Source organism: Strongylocentrotus purpuratus, unplaced genomic scaffold, assembly GCF_000002235.5.
Source record: "Strongylocentrotus purpuratus isolate Spur 01 unplaced genomic scaffold, Spur_5.0 spur5_scaffold_6, whole genome shotgun sequence".
NCBI classification, from domain to species: Eukaryota; Metazoa; Echinodermata; class Echinoidea; order Camarodonta; family Strongylocentrotidae; genus Strongylocentrotus; species Strongylocentrotus purpuratus.
Window position 1 is genome coordinate 9,184,575 of NW_022145612.1, and position 16,577 is coordinate 9,201,151.

Below are 16,577 nucleotides of genomic sequence, written 5' to 3' on the forward strand. Positions count from 1 at the left end.
TGTGTATGGCTATCATAGAGAGAGGAAGAGAGAGAGAGAGGGAGAGAGAGATATATTGAAAAGGAGAGAGAGAAAGGGGAGAGAAAGACAGAAAGAGGGGAAAAAGAAGGACAGACAAAGAAAATGAGAGAGGGAGGGAGAGAGAGAGAGAGAGAGAAAGAGAGGGAACAAGAAAGAGAGAGAAAGAGAGAGAGAGAGATAGGACATAAAAATGAGGAAAAGAGATTTTAATAGGAATAGTATTAAACATTCTTTCTTTTCGAATACTGAAATAGTACATTTCTGCAGATCCAATGTAGATTTCACCCTTGAATAAAAGCAGAAATACCTAAGAAGTAGACAAATAATGGAGATTTATCAGGTACAATGAAAGTTGTGGGTTATTGCGATAATCAAATACAAATCACACCATCGTCTATTAATAACTATGATTTCATAGCTCATCTCCGTTTGCAAACAATTTTCATGAAGTAAGTATCATTAACCTTTATCTATAGTCCTAGAAGAAGAAGAAGGAAAGACAGTATCGCAATGAATGACAAGCATACCCAAATATGGGCCCAAACAAAGCCCCAAAGTTTGCACAAGAATGCTGATGCATAAACGATCAGCACCAAATACGTGACCAAACACATTCTTTGAATCGGGCGAAAGACGCAGGGATAATCTTTGACGGTGACAGTGAATTTTAGGCTTGCAACAGACTAAATCAACGTGAAGAGTCCTTATCATTGAATTTTGTAAAATGGATTTTTACATCCTTCTCAGCCTTCTCTTTCTTGCTCTGATGCCCGAAGTATCAATTGCAGATCCAAACGTGACCGTAGCCCAAGGCATGCTTGTGGGAAAAACTGTACATTTTACAGAGGAGAACTTTATTAATGTCAATAAAGATTTTGATATTTATCTGGTAAGCTATCTTTCTTATACAGTGCCTGGTAATTAGTCTTATAATTAGAAATTGTGAATGAGTTTTTAAACGAATGACATTAAAACCAAAATCAATTATATTTTTCTTTATTTGATATAAATAAAGAAAAGCTCTTGCCATAAAATATCCAAAATGTTAGAATGTACTAAGTTTGTTTACGAAAATCAGAGGTTTCAAGTTTCATGAACTCCAAAAATCATATATTACATTGCTTCATTAAAATAACTATTATTATTTTAATTATCTATATTTATTTATAATGATTATAATAATGAAATGACAGTTGTTATAATAATATTGTCATTATCATTCTCATCATTATCATCATAGTTCATATTATATTCACTATGTTTTTGTCATCATTAGTGGGCTTCATTTTCTATTACATTTAAATTTGAATGTCCAAATTAACTCTTACAGTGCTACGATGTACAGGCAGTATAAATTCGTATGAATAGTCAAAAAAGAACTAACACAGACATGACAGAGCATAATTCTTTTGTATAAAATTAATGAAGAAAATAATGTTGTATCTACCCGCTTTTGCCAACAGGATATATAATTGACAGTGGAAAACGAAACAAAATATTCCCCAAATATAAAGAAGAAGACATTTTGTGCTATAAATCATAATCATTTGTCTATTTTAAATCTACCCCGGCCAATGATTTTCCGGAGAAATTTATTTGTTATTCCATCATTCCAATTAAAAAAATAATAATAATATATAGATCTTCTATCACATTTCATAGAATGCATAATGTATACAGAATATATAGAGTTAAAGCTATAGCTCACTTAACTATGAAAGCACTCGTCCTATAGAAACGTGATGTGGACACTTGTTGTTGAATGCCACTCACTCATATTTACTAACTCGCATATACGAAAAATTGCAAAGTCACAGTTCACTTTTATTTATTTTGAACTCCGACGCACTCAATCAATATAAATACTTGAACAAAGGCACGCTATAACGTCTATTATCGTACTCAGTATCAAAACATAGACTTTGGAACTTTCGTTTCAATCAGCTCATATTTACCCCAGAGTTGACGAAACTTGTGTGTGTCCAAAAGTGGGAGAAGCAAGAAATCTGTATTGTATGGAAAAAAAGTAAATAGTGAAGGACACATAATAATGCCTAATTTTTAATAAACAATAATTAAATGGAAGTAGATGTAAAAGTACATTGATATGAGATGATAATTATAAAAGATGTCCCTTTCTCCTCCAATCTACATCACAAATATGTCATGTAACAAAACAAGGAATTGGCATTGTTTTTATTGAAAGGCATCGTAGTGTATTGGAAGCAACGTGATATATTTATTGAAGGCTTTGAACTCTTAATATTAAAGAAGGTTCGTTCCTTGCTCTGTGCTTTCATTCATCGACAACGTACTTTGCCCACGACAAATTGTATAAATGGGTACCTGGCAATGCTGGGGTAATAAAAATTACAGGAACCATAGGAAAAGCATTATTAACACTGATGAGGCTTCCTTTGGTAAGTGAGACCATATTATTATCATTATTGCCGTTATCATTGTTATAATTATTATTATTACTATTGTTTGTATTATTATCATCATCATTATTCTTCTTCTCGTGATTATAACCACTACTATTTTTTTTTAATTTGTATTTTTCCCCACAGTAGGGCGTTTTATTAAATAATAAAGCAGTATACACTTTTCTTCATAACAACAGCTATTGCGTGATGACAACATTGACTGGATACAACATTGAAAACGTAATAATAAGACACATAACATATTGTAAGAGGACCTAAGGTCAGATGCCAATAATGTGCATCACAATGCCAGCCAGCACCCACCGACCACTCTCCAAACACCCAACAAGCCAGAACAATAGATCTGGTCCAGATGTTCTTGCTCGGTAACTCCACTGCTCTCACCCGCTGAGCGCAAGAGTGCCGACCGCCATCGTATAACATAACATTGATTAAACATATAATCACCATTACTAAAAAAGACCATTGAAACCTGACCAATATCTTTCAAATGAATCTTGCTTCATATTTTCACAAAAGATAGTTTTGTCAAAACCAAAATAAATCTTTACCTCGTTTAAAACTTGTTGTAGTAAAAGGAAAATTCCAGCCAATTTGTTTTTATAAAATACCCATTTAAACCAAATGATAATTGAATTTAAAGCTTTATTAAATTTATTGGGTGTGATTCCCGAAAGAACATTTTCGACTGTTAATTTCAACACAAGTTTACATCTTTCGTACAATTTCTTTCGAAATATTCCCATACATTCCTTACTATGTGACATTCAAAAAATAGGTGTTCAGTGGGTGTTCGATAGGACGATTGGTCAAAAGTAAATCACGTGATGAAAGATAGTTCGCCCATTAATGATGGGAGAAGCAAAAGTTCGTTACACTGTGTAGATAGCACTACTATCTACACAGTGCAACGCACTTTCACTGACGATAGGGGTACTATCTACATAGGGCAACGCACTTTCACTGAAGATTATCCAAAAGCGCACTAAAACAGGCGTAATTAAGCGCGCATTACCAATGAGCGCAATTAAAACAAACACATGCGCGCACCGTACCCTCAAGGGGTTGGGTTAAACTGTTTAACTTTTTTGGTGTGAATTTGGGCATGGTGTCTTTTTTGTACATGCATACACGTCCTTTTCTTTTTGTAGTTAATTTTTTTAGATGTGGAATATAAAGCAAATAATCACCTTTTGGTTTCAGGCGATGGCAAACTATCACTTCCTCGTCGATCAGAATGTATACGCTATCTTTCCTCAGCTTCGCTTCGGAAAGATAGCTACATTCAGATCGTCTCGGAAGTGATAGTTTGTCCCATCACCTTTACCAACGGTAGTTATTTGCTTACTATACTACCACTACTACCACCATTTCTACTACCACTAATATTACTACTACTACTATTTACTACTACTTCTTCTACTACTACTACTACTACTACTACTACAACTACTGCTACTACTACAAATAATACTACTCCTACTATACAACTACTACTAATAATAATACTAATACTAATACTACTAATACTACCACTGTTACCACGGTTACTACTATCATTATTATTGTTATCATTATCACTGTTACTAGTATTTTTCCATGATAGGGAGTACCGTTTGCGGAGCCGCCTCGTCGCTTCAAACCACCAGTCGCCAAACGGCCATGGGATGGGCCTCTTAATGTGACGGAGTTCAAAGATGCTTGCACGCAGCTTCCGATCTTCGGGACCATAATGGAATCAATGTCCGAGGATTGTCTCTATCTCAATGTCTATTCTCCTAGCCCGAAGGTAGCCTATATCAATTGATGATAAAAAAACAAGCTGTTTAAAACATATTTTTAATATTTCCCTTAATCACGTTGGAAAAGAATTTTGAAAAATCAACCAAAGCAGTTTCAAAAGTCCTGTCAATTACTCATTGAAATAAGCGAACACACAATGACGCATTATGTAATTTTTCTTATGTCTTTGCTATCGCGTTTTTTTAATCAATCTGCTTTTTCAGAAGACTACAACTTGAAATATGTGTACGACAGCATTTCATATTAAAAAATGGACTATTTCCCTAATATTTGTCAAGCATTCTAATTTATCTTGGGCATGATTCATTCTTCAAAAGTCGTGATAGTAGGCCCGATTCATCAGATAGACCATCTAAGGATCGATTCTGTTTGAGTATGTATAACCAATTCGAAACTACATCTGTAAGAGACATGCACTCCAATGTAGTGGTTAAATAAAGATTTGTAGAGTTAATCCCACTATTAAGCATCAACTTCCATTCCTAAAGAAGCAATCCCTAATATGGCTCCCCCATAATGCATTTCCACTCCTGTTTATTTAGAGAATAAATGATTTCCAGCAATTTATATTTTTGTATGTAGCCCACGAATGCAACAGTTATGGTATGGATCCACGGCGGAGGGTTCACTGCAGGGACAGCCAACCAATACGAGTTTTACGGGGTTCCACTGGTCGCTGTCGGTGACGTCATCGTGGTGACAATCAACTATCGACTAGCAGTCTTTGCCAAGTTCACCACAAGTAAGTTTTACAATTATAACAAGGACGCTTTTCATTGTTTCCAATCAAATCATTTTGATGATACGTAGTATATGTTCTTTTTAATTTTGATCGTTCTTTAGCTTTAAGATACTATATGTCCCTTTTGCAGCCAACTTCAAATTCTGTAGAACTTTGCAGGAATTATGAATATGTCATGTATGTCCTATATGTGAAATTTAAACGTTATCAGTGTCCTAATATTCAATTTATTCAAGGAAACCTGTTTACATGCTAGAATTCAGTGTCAGACACTATTGAGCGACTGACTGGTTTTTTTACTTCTTTGATAATAACATACATAAAATGAGCTATAAAGGGTACATGAGCATTTGTCTACATCAATAACCCACTTCTTGTAATGGCCATAATCAAATTGATTGAATCTTTCGACAGCATAAAACGTACGACCATTCGGTACAATGGTCTGAAAATCAGACTATTACTTTCTGGCGCTATAGCTCTTAAGTTGATTCGAAAACTAATACTCGTTATTTTCCGACTTTAAGACATTTTCAAGCCGCCCTTTTTTCTAGGGAAGTTCTAAATTAGTATTATCTTTCAAATGCCGGTCGAATTTAACCTTTTCATTTTTTGGGGCCTGCAAATGGGGCATAGCACCTTTAACAACGTTTTTTTTTTATTCGGTATGGCCCTAAACATTATGGTCAACGTGTCAATTTCAGTTTCAGGTTATATTTCACATTTTCCAATGATTTCACAAAATAAATGGTACAAATAAACATAAACTCCATTAACAGTAAAAAGAAAGAAAAAGTGACAGCATCGTACCAACTGTTTGAATGCAATTAAAAGACTGAACTGAAAAGGAAAATGGAATATAGAGAGCCCTATTAAAGGTGAAATATATAATACACCAGTTTACGGCTACAACAGTGCGCATGCGCAGACATGGGCGCCATTTTAACTTACGAGTAAACAAACCATTGACCTCTAGAGGTTAGTGGTTTACGCGTAAATTGATACGGCGCCCATGCACATATGATGTGAACGCAGAGCGCAGGCAGTGACGCAACAATACATGCGCATCTGAAAACATTGATGACACTGCCTGCGCTGTGCGCTCGCATCATATTTGCATGGGCGCTATCTTAATTTACGCGTAAACAACTGACCTCTAGAGGTCAATGGTTTGTTTACTCGTAAATTAAAATGGCGCCTATAACCGTAAACTGGTGTATTGACTTCATAGTATTCTTTTTTTCTAAATCATGGAACTAGCAATTACCCTCAATCACAACAATATAATTCGTATTTAAAAAACGAACAATGTTAGTATTTATATTACAATCATGTCACAATTCAATGCTATTTAAAAATGTGGTAATTTCGTATTTGAATTTTTTACATTTTTTACGGAAAATTTATTTACGATCAAGCTTCATCTCACAATATAGAATTTAATTGATAGTCTATGGAATACTACCTTTTAGGACTAAATACTAATGTAAAAATATCATTCGTTGAATGCTCGATATCTATTTCTTTTTCCCCAGAGGATGCCGAAGCACCCGGTAACGTGGGGATGTTGGATCAAGTAGCTGCTCTTCAGTGGATTCACGATAACATTGAAGGTGTCAATTTTTTTCAAATCCAATGTTCACTAATTTTTAGATAGCAGATGTAAATTGATCATAATACATATGTGGGTAACTCAACCAAATTGCCAATGATATACAACTATTCATGTTACATTGAAATCATTATAATTAATTAGAAAACAATTTTCTTCTAAATGTCATTATAAACCCGACATCTAGTTTTGGCCGTGTGCGTGTTGAATATGATTTGAAATGTACACAGTTATTAGGATGAAACTTACCCATGCATACACCGCTACAGAGAGCAAAAACAACAAAGCTGTCATCGTAAACAATGTTAACAATTTCGGGTAAATAATAAATACGAGACTTAACTTAAAATTTAAGGAAATATCCAACCTTAAAAGAAATGACTCTAAAAGAAAGCAAAACAAATCATAGAAGCAGAATGGTGAAAGGTTGAACGAAACCTGACAAAACATGAGACAGTTTTGAGTTTTTGAAATCCATAATCACTATACGTATGCGAACTTCATATTGGCTGAATCGGTAATGTCACTAATGTGACGTAGCGCTGGACTACTTTCCTTTATATTCCTACACACAAAATGACTAAAATACTTTTTTAACGTATGACTCGGGGAAAGTCTCCAGTTTTTTTAGAAGACCTATGATAATATGCTTTCCATGATATATTTTTAAATTTAAATAAGGATGGATACATGTGTGTCTTGATATTATCAAGACCCGTTTGATATATAAAATGAGACAACAACTTAACAAATATATATATTATATTTATTCATTTGGAAAGCTTTTGGTGGTGACAAAGATAGAATAACACTATTTGGAGAGAGTGCCGGTGGAGCAGCGGTCGAATATCTAACTCTATCCAAACGCAGTCGAGGTTTATTCAACCAAGCCATCATTGAGGTAATTGGTATTCTATTTTGTAACATATTTGGAAGAAGAAAAAAATGAAACAAATAATAAAGACTTTAAAATAACATAATCATAACTGTACAAACAAACATCGGACAGCTCTCCCCGTCGGTCGTTCAAAGAAACTCCTGAAGTACCTATATTCTGCTAGGAAATGTGGATTTTTATCAGTATGTATTGGCTCAAATGGTCTTTTGAAGTGGTATATTTTTGCTTGAAAAACCTAAGGGATTTTAACTCGGGCCATTCAAACAACAATGCAGCACTTCAAAAGACCAGTTGAGCCAAGATATACTGATAGAAGTAAATGTTTCGTAGTGGAGTAGTTTGAGCGCTTGACAGGAAATCCAAAGGTCGTGGGTAAGATCCCAGACAAAGCACTAAAGTCATTTGGCAAGACATTAATCTACATTTGCCACTCAATATACCCAGGAGAGAAATGGATACCTGGTAGGATGACGAAATCCTTTTTTTATTTAAAGCAAATGCCATATGCCCTCACGGTGGCCATATGCTAGGAATACTCACCAGGAAGTGGAAATAGTGCACACTGTGTACCTGAAGGAATCCAATGACCGGGGTGATAATAATATTCATAAAGCGCGTAGAGACGGTATTCCGTATTAAGTGCGCTATAAACCCATATTAGTATTGCTATTTTATTAATTGGATTGGATTGTATCGGTAATACATGAAATATAGAAGATGTTATTTATAGTTTGACCTTTCGGGTTCATGCATCTTTGTGTTTGTTTCAAGAATATCCGTTTTGAAATTTATCAGAACAATTACTATTATAATGGATCTCTCTTAGAGTGGATCTACAGTTCCTAACTGGTCCTTTGATCCGAGACCAGCGGAAATGGAAGTCCAAGACGCCAAGAATTTGGGAGAGGCCTTGGGCTGCGACACGTCACCTTCCTCAGCTTTGATCGCCTGTTTGGAAACTAAGACTGCCAATGAGATTATCAACAGTTCATTACTCGTGAGTACACCTTTATTTAAAGACTACTCCTGAAGGTGAACAATTATTCGGGAGCTTCGTCAATCTTTTATGTCAGTTTGGACGAATATGACAGAACAAATGTCCCCCTTGGAAGGATTGCACTTCTAATACCCCCATATTAAAAATGTAACGAGAATGATAAGTCTGGAATACAATTTCGTGCCACATGTGTTTGAAGTCTTAAGTGTCGTGTGATGTTCATGTGATTTCCAGCAAGATTGGATACATTTATTTTCATTGTAATCATTCCATTACCTCAAAGTAATATGTATCAATTCTTATGCGCTGCCTAATCAATATTTCAAGTTCTTCCAGACATTTTCAATTCCAGTGTAATAACACCACAAGTACTCAATTGCATTTATAAACAGACATTTTGATATCAGTTTTGAGAACATACTGCAACTCAGCTTGATGACACAACCTTTTTCTTTTATCCTTTTTGTCTACAGGCGTATTCATTCTGTCCTGTTTCTGTTGACGGTGATTTCCTTGACGATGAGCCAGCCAATCTATATAAAAATAAGGACTTCAAGAGGTGTCCTATACTAACCGGTACCAACAGGGACGAAGGCACTCTCTTCCTCATAGCTGTCTTTCCTACGGATGCTCCCAATCCACCTCGGCCAGAGGTTAACACTTCGGGTCTGGACGTAATAATCAGATCCCTGATGGTGACATACGGTGAGAGTGTTTGAGTATTTTCGGTACCTTCCTCTACTTTCTCCTCCTACTTTCGTTATTCTTCCTATTCTTCCTCTTCTTCTTCTTTTCTTCTTTTTTCTTCTTCATTAATTTTCTTCTTGTACATGTCCCCCCTCCTTCTGCTTCTTCTCCTTGAACATATATAATGGCAAAGGCTCTTGACTCTCCTGTGAGAGGTCCATGTTGTGCTCGGTGCTGAAATCGTATTTGTCCCTCTATCTTCTGTATTCAGGTGTATGAAATGGGTACTTAGCAAATACTGGGATAATGATAATTTTAGGGCCGGACGACACTACATTTGCTGCGGGTTTTATTTCTTTAAAGATATAAGGTTTGAGGTTGCATCTTAGGGTAGGATTATACGGTCAAGGTTAGGAGTATGCCGGAAGAGAAATTGTGCACATTATCATTGATTTGGCTGTCTTTGTAAATAAGACCCAATATTGATTATCATCATCATCATCATCATCATCATCATCATTATCGTCATCACTATTGTTATTTTCATCACTATCATTGTCATATTTAGTACTACAACTTTTGAGAATAACCTAGAGTTTATGATTTTACGTGAGTTGATATTTGGATACATCATTGCATTGATATTCTTTATTTTAAAATCATCTTTCTTCTCTCATAATTACGAAATATAAGGCATCACCGAGGATATCTTGATCGCTGCTATTCGTCAGGAATACACGGATTGGACCATTGCAGATAACTCTTCCGCCAACCAGATGCCGTCCTATATAGAATGTGCTGGAGACCAAGGGTTCTCCTGCCCTTCAGATCAGTTCGCTAGATACCATGCTGGTGTGGGGGACACAGTGTTCAAGTATTTCTTTACGCATGAACCATCAAGGTAGGTAGTGGTTAGTGTTAGCATGACGACTATTATCAAATACTATAACTACAGCTGATCGTCTTAAAGATGTTCAATACTGGAGACCATGTTTTACCAGGCGTGGCAGGCCGTGGCAGACCTATCAAAAATTGAATATTATGAATCAAACAATTCTGAATATCTCGCGTGGTGTTATATTTCTCTGAGGCCGCAGTTCGAAGTTAAACATATTTGATGGCGCGATGAAAATTTTGAGGTGAAATACTTTGATATATTTAAGGGACAATGATGGACATCAGAGGTGACCGACACCCACTTAGAACCATCGGGAGCCAACGAGACTCTATATGCTGATGACGTCAAAACTGTGCTTACACAATAACAAAATGAAAACAAAAGTTAGATAGTGTATCGTAGGATACAAATATTCTGCAACAGAGATCAAGAAAATGGTCTTGTTACGTATTTCATATTGTGTCATCTTATCTCTTTCTGCAAGGTCTGTTTTTGAAGGGTTCCCGGGATGGTTTGGAGCCGGCCACGCAGAGGAGGTTACATTTGTGTTTGGAGCGCCCTTCATTGAACAGCTCTCTGACAGAGATATATACATGCTGACAGACGAAGAGAAGACATTGTCGGTCAAGATGATGAAGTCCTGGACTAACTTTGCCAAATATGGGTAAAGCAGATTTCGTAATGATGAGTCAGTAGCGTAAGGTGAAAGAGTATATTTCGTTAATGTATAGATGAACAAAGTTCGTGAGCCTTCTCATTTATGTGTAAGCTTGGAAGAATATCATAGAAGTATTCCCTGTAGAAAGTTGCTCTTTAAGTGGCTGTCTCATATTAAAAATATGACAACATATTACTAGGCAGTTAGGACCAAATGTTAATGCTACATCTGTGTCTGGTTAAGTATACACATGTTCGTTTGCTGACAATCTCACAATAAGGTAACGAACTCACATAGGCCTTATATAACTTCAAGTGTACAATATTATATTGACCCAATGACTTGTGATGAAATTAATTATAGTATTAGACATGCGGGGCCCTAATCTGAATAATTATGTGTCTCTTCATTTGTCATCTTATTTTGTTAAGATAAAGAAGAGACAAATTTCATATATATATATATATTAACATGTGAAATGCGGTACCATTCTTTTTAGGGATCCGACGTCTGGCGCTAACCCGAATGAAGGGTTGGGCAGCTGGCCATCTTTCACGGTTCCTGAGCTCTCTTACAAGGAGATATCTCTAGATATCGCTAATAATGGAGTAGGGAGGGCACTGAAGGCCAGGCAATGCCACTTTTGGAATGACTATTTCCCGAAGCTCCAGAAATTCATCGGTACGTATAATCACGTTCATTTCCACTCATAATCAATTCTCGCATATCTTTTTTACATATTTTTTTAGAATTTCCTGCATGAATTATCAATGACATATTTTTTTCCATTTTCATGCATTAATGTATTGATGATTCCTAACAGATGAAAACATCTTTTTTTTTTTCTTTTTTTTAAAACTCACCTATGCATATATAGAAAGCGTTCTCTTCTACAAACTTAAAACTGTTTTGACGGACTTTAATTTGATGCAAGTTCTTCTTCTGATATCTTCATTGTATCGGAAACGTTCCCATTCTGAACTAAGATTGCAACACAATCGAAGAAATAGTCCTTTTTTTAGAACATGGGGTCCTCATCTCCCTTTACCAACCTGTATTGCTAGATATGTTATTGGCACGGGGGTGAGGGAGAATGCTCCCCAGCTTTCCCCCAAACAACAACAATAGCCCCGTAACTGATGAGAAAGTGCCCCTCTTGCGATGGAAATGTCCACCTGAGGTTATATGCTCCCCTTGGTTACTTTATAAATCAAACAGAATTAAAACATGTACGCTTTTATACAAATATACACCATCCTTTTTGTGCAGTGTATAATATTTAGTTTACAATTCAATTGGCTTTTCATTTTTTCCAGCTTCCCAATCGATGGACGATTTGTCGGACTGGCAAAACGAGTTCAAGAACTGGCAAAGTCAAATGACTAACTGGCAACAAGCTTATGATGAATACAAGGAAGCTCCAAAATGCAACTAATCTTACTTCTGGTGTTCTGCCTGATTCTTGAATGCAGGCTAACTCGGCACTAAGGACAGTCTTTTTTAAATATTGAATGATTTATTCTCGAATGCTTCCAATTTATTTCATGTTTGATAAACAAACAAATCTTTTGTAACGTGAACGTAATAAACACAATTCTGAAAAAGTCCACTCTTCTGAGTTTTAGGACTTATACATGTACAAAAGTTACAATATATTTCCATAACATGATATCATTTCGTGATAGACAGATATCCAAATAATCAAACATAATTCTTGCAGAAATGAAGCAGTGTGTATTCATATAATTATAAATGCCTATCCTACTTCGTAAACCCTCTCCCATCCTCCATTTCTTCTTGAAATCTAATGATTTATATCACAGTCACACCAACGAGACCGACACGAGACCGGCAACAAACCGACCATCAAATTACATTACTCTCAATGGCAAAGAAGCAGTCCGTGTTGAGTCGGTATATATATGATTTGACTGACGTATTAGAGAAAAACATATTTTCGCTTTGAGTCCGTCTTTCAAAAGCCATCGATATCAAGGTTTTTTGATAGGAAAGTGTAGATAAGTAGCTGTTGAGATAATGCTAGAATGTTCAAGAGGAGATATTTATTAAAACATTTAGGGCTCAGCAAAGGTCCGGTGTATAGTTTGCTCTTCAACTCTTGAAATCTTTTACAAAAGTTAAATAGGATTTGTTGATCTCGGTACTTTTAATCATGATTACTTGTAAATAGTCATTACAACGAAATGAAGACTCATTATATTATTTTCTTTCTTAAAAAGGTTTGTATAGTTACATTTTATCAAACTAAAACCGTATAAAAAAATAGTATGTCGCGCTTCATGGTGTAGTTAACAATTGTCGGTAGCTAATTTGTTAATTGTGTAGGTCGTACTAATTTAGTTGTAAAATAGGGGGAGGGGGTAGATGTCAAAATATATAACACGACATTGTAGGAGTATATTGTACTGCCAAGAATAGCATTATTGTTAAAAAAGAAGAATGATTGAAATAAAGTATTGATCGAGATAGCAATGTGGCTTTGTCTTTATCTTCATTGTGTCTTAAGAATTAGGAGGTCATCTTCTTTTTCTTCTTGAAGTTTTTGTAGGATTTGTGTGTAATGTAAGGTCTTACTGATGTGGTATAACTAGAACAGTCCCAATTTTTAGCGAATAGAAGTTTTTAAAAAATAAAACAAATGAGAGGGGTACACATACATGTATATACAGAAACAAGATGACGCGAGATAACCTGGCATAGTTCATACAAAATACAAAAGACTTCTTCTCACCTTCAAATGCGTCCAAGTTCTGGCTCGTCACTACCTACCTCAACTCATAACTATCAGGCAAACATCCAGCTATTCCCTTCGCTCCTTTCAAAGCATCACGCTGAACCGTCCATATCAGCAAGATTCTTCCCACACTTGTTGACAGACCTTACACAACTTCTGTTCCCAAACTGTGGAACAACCTACCCATACAGCGATCTGTCAATACCTTAACAATATCTTAAAACTCACTTCTTCTGTTAAGAATATAACTTTAAAGCGCGTTTGAACATGTGTATGGAAAATGTGTTATATAAATACTTTATCAGAAGTAGTAGTAGTAGTAGTAGCAGTAGTAGCCCGGAACAACAAATTTACGCTCCTCCCCTGCTCAATTGTATATCTGCTCAAAACTACAAACCAGTTCCTATTTATTTATTTATTTTTTGTCACTGAAGTGAACCTAATTTCCGATGCACTTAACATCGAATTGTAGCCATGTACATGTTAAGTTTGATAAATTACTGCTCAAGCCGAGGTGCTAAGCGCTGTTCATGAGGGGACAATATTTGTGATTGGCACAGTTAATGCAAAAGCTTTTTTTTTCACGTAACAATTTTTAGTCTACTTTTGATTTAGTGCAGTAATTGTCATTTTCCGCCGACAACACATGTGAAAAGGTTCGAAACCTGCAATCACCAACACAATTTATATCAATAAGAGGGTCTCACAAAAGAACTCAGTACCGCGATACTGACTTCCTTGAATTAAAACTGAGCAAGCGTGCTTTATCGTTGCATTTGTAATAATGCATTTGTAATAACTTTTTGTGCCGTCCCTCGGTTATTTGAATAACATTGATTATGTATCAGACTTCAATGAATAATAATAAAAAGTCATTGCTGGTATGTTAGCAGTCAGAATGCAATAATTGCACATTATTATTGCGATTTTTGCCTGAGCATTCCGCAATGAAAGACAATAAGACGAGAAAGAGAGAGAGAGAGAGAGAGAGAGAGAGAGAGAGAGAGAGAAAAAAGAGAAAAAGAAGGGGGACTATGGGAATAAAAGGGAGACAATAAAATGGACACATATAAAAAGGGAACATGTAGAGAGAGATAAAGACGAAAGAGAGAGAGAGAGAAAAAGAGAGAGAAAGAGAGAGAGAGAGAGAGAGAAAGAGAGAGAGAGAGAGGGGGGGCTCTGGTAACTGTGTGAGTTATCGTTGAATTTGTACAAGTTATGCCTGAACGATTTCATACAGTATGCACCATATTGCAATAAAGCAGGCGCGGATCCAGGATTTTCCAATAGAGGGGGGGGGGGGCGGATTTTTTTTCAACTCAACATACCAATACTGACAAGGTCATATTAGAAGCACCACACCAGTACCTACAAGCAGGCAGCGTCGCTAGACCTTTTTCAGTGGGGGGGGTGGTGTAGAGGCCACCGATTACCATGAATTCCGTTGGACCCTTCCGCGCGAAGCGCGGAAGCTTTTATAATTCCTTAAATTATTAGAGATAGAAGACGATTCGTTGTACCGTTCTTGGCTCTTAATCCTTGTCTGAATTCAGTCCCCCCCCCCCCCCCCCCACCCGCGCGGAGCGCGGAAACTGTGACGTTTTATTAAATCATCGGAGAAAGAAGGCGATGCGTTGTACTGTTCTCGACTCTTAATCCATGTCTGAATTCAGGTCTCCCTCCCCCCCCCCTCATGCGCGAAGCGCGTAAGCTTTGACGTTTCATCACATAATTACTCTTAATCCTTGTCTGAATTCAGTTTTCCCCTCCCGCGCAAAGCGCGGAAGCTTTGATGTTTCATTAAATAGAAGAAGACGATTCGTTGTAACGTTCTCGACTTGTCAGAATTTTCTAAAATGTTTCTTTGTCTGCTCCTTTTTCTTCCTATGTCCTCTTACTGCCCCTACTGCCCCTGGCTACGCGCCTGCTTTAAAGGGAAAATAAAACAATCATGATTGTGATAGCATACAATTAGGTTAGTAGAAATTAAAATTAAAAAAAGAGATCTATTACACCAACCTTGGATAAATCACGACCGGGAGCGTCATATCATAGTTTTGTGTGATTGGGCGAGGCGGCGTAGCGACCGAGCGAGATTTTGCAATGTTGAATGCTGAAATTATGCATTCTAGAAAATTCCATAAGCCCAATATGTACGTTCTTTCCGCTATATTTCTTTCTAGCTATATTTTTAAATTTCCTGGGGGATGTGTCCCCTATCGGACTCAGGATCGCCGCGCCTGTCCATGATTACTATCAACATGAGTTCAAATACAAGCACAAGCGAGTTGGTATAAGCTGAAGCCAAATGGAGGGCAAAATAAGAGTTGTGAAGCGGCCCCTTTACCGTTAATTTAAAATTTGACTGTTCAGTATAATTATAGCTTCTAATTAAAAGACATCCAAAATGTTGTGCCCTTTTAAAATTTCTCGCTAAAGAGTGATGATATTTGTAGCGCAAGGGATGTTTTAAACGTTTGACTTTGAATATGCGGCTCGAGATTTTATGCCGCCGGCTTCCTCTATTCAATAACGTTTCCCAAGCCCTCTGAAATGACCCCAAATCTCCCGATTACAGTTTTCCCCCTTATTTGTCGTTATTGTCACTTAGCGCCATTTCCTTGTCTTCACCCTTTCTCACCCGACTATTCTCTCCCCCCCCCCCCACCCACTCAGTGTTATCTAGGGTACGCGCAGGGGCGAATCTAGGTGGGTTCGGCGGTTTAACCCCCCCCCCCCCCCTGGACGGCCAAGTGGGGAAAAAAGGGAAAAAAGAAGGGAAAAAAGAAGAAAAAATAGGGGAAAAGGGGAAAAAAGAAGAAAAAAGTAAAACAGTAAAACGGCGCGATTTTTGGAAAATTCTGGGTCCGCCACTGGGTCAACCCCCCCCCCCTGCCCTTGGCAAAAATCTAGATCCGCCCCTGACGCGCATACATGTTCCCTCTCTTTGAAAGAACCCCTTTATCTCCGGTGTGTAAAGTCAATACGGCCTGTACGGGCCGTATTTTTGTGTATTACGGGCCGGACTTCATTGCGTGAAAATACCCCTTTAGCAGAGA

At 36.9% G+C, this 16,577-nt stretch overlaps 1 protein-coding gene across 1 annotated transcript; it reads left to right on the plus strand.

The window, feature by feature from the left end:
• Nucleotides 1-218: 218 nt before the first annotated feature.
• LOC588635 (cholinesterase 1) lies at nucleotides 219-13,256 on the plus strand. The gene is made up of 11 exons (XM_030973355.1): nucleotides 219-910; nucleotides 4,075-4,257; nucleotides 4,854-5,013; nucleotides 6,549-6,626; nucleotides 7,408-7,526; nucleotides 8,350-8,520; nucleotides 8,994-9,225; nucleotides 9,901-10,108; nucleotides 10,590-10,769; nucleotides 11,263-11,444; nucleotides 12,080-13,256. Exons 1-11 carry the CDS (start codon nucleotides 746-748, stop codon nucleotides 12,196-12,198), a joined length of 1,797 nt encoding a protein of 598 aa, XP_030829215.1. The 5' UTR covers nucleotides 219-745; the 3' UTR covers nucleotides 12,199-13,256.
• Nucleotides 13,257-16,577: the final 3,321 nt, after the last annotated feature.

Coding starts and splice junctions, on each gene's coding strand:
- LOC588635 (XM_030973355.1), top strand. CDS start 746: ATGGATTTTTACATCCTTCTCAGCCTTCTCTTTCTTGCTCTGATGCCC. Junction 5,014..6,548: donor CTTTGCCAAGTTCACCACAA/GTAAGTTTTACA, acceptor CTTTTTCCCCAG/AGGATGCCGAAGCACCCGGT. Junction 10,109..10,589: donor TTTACGCATGAACCATCAAG/GTAGGTAGTGGT, acceptor TCTTTCTGCAAG/GTCTGTTTTTGAAGGGTTCC.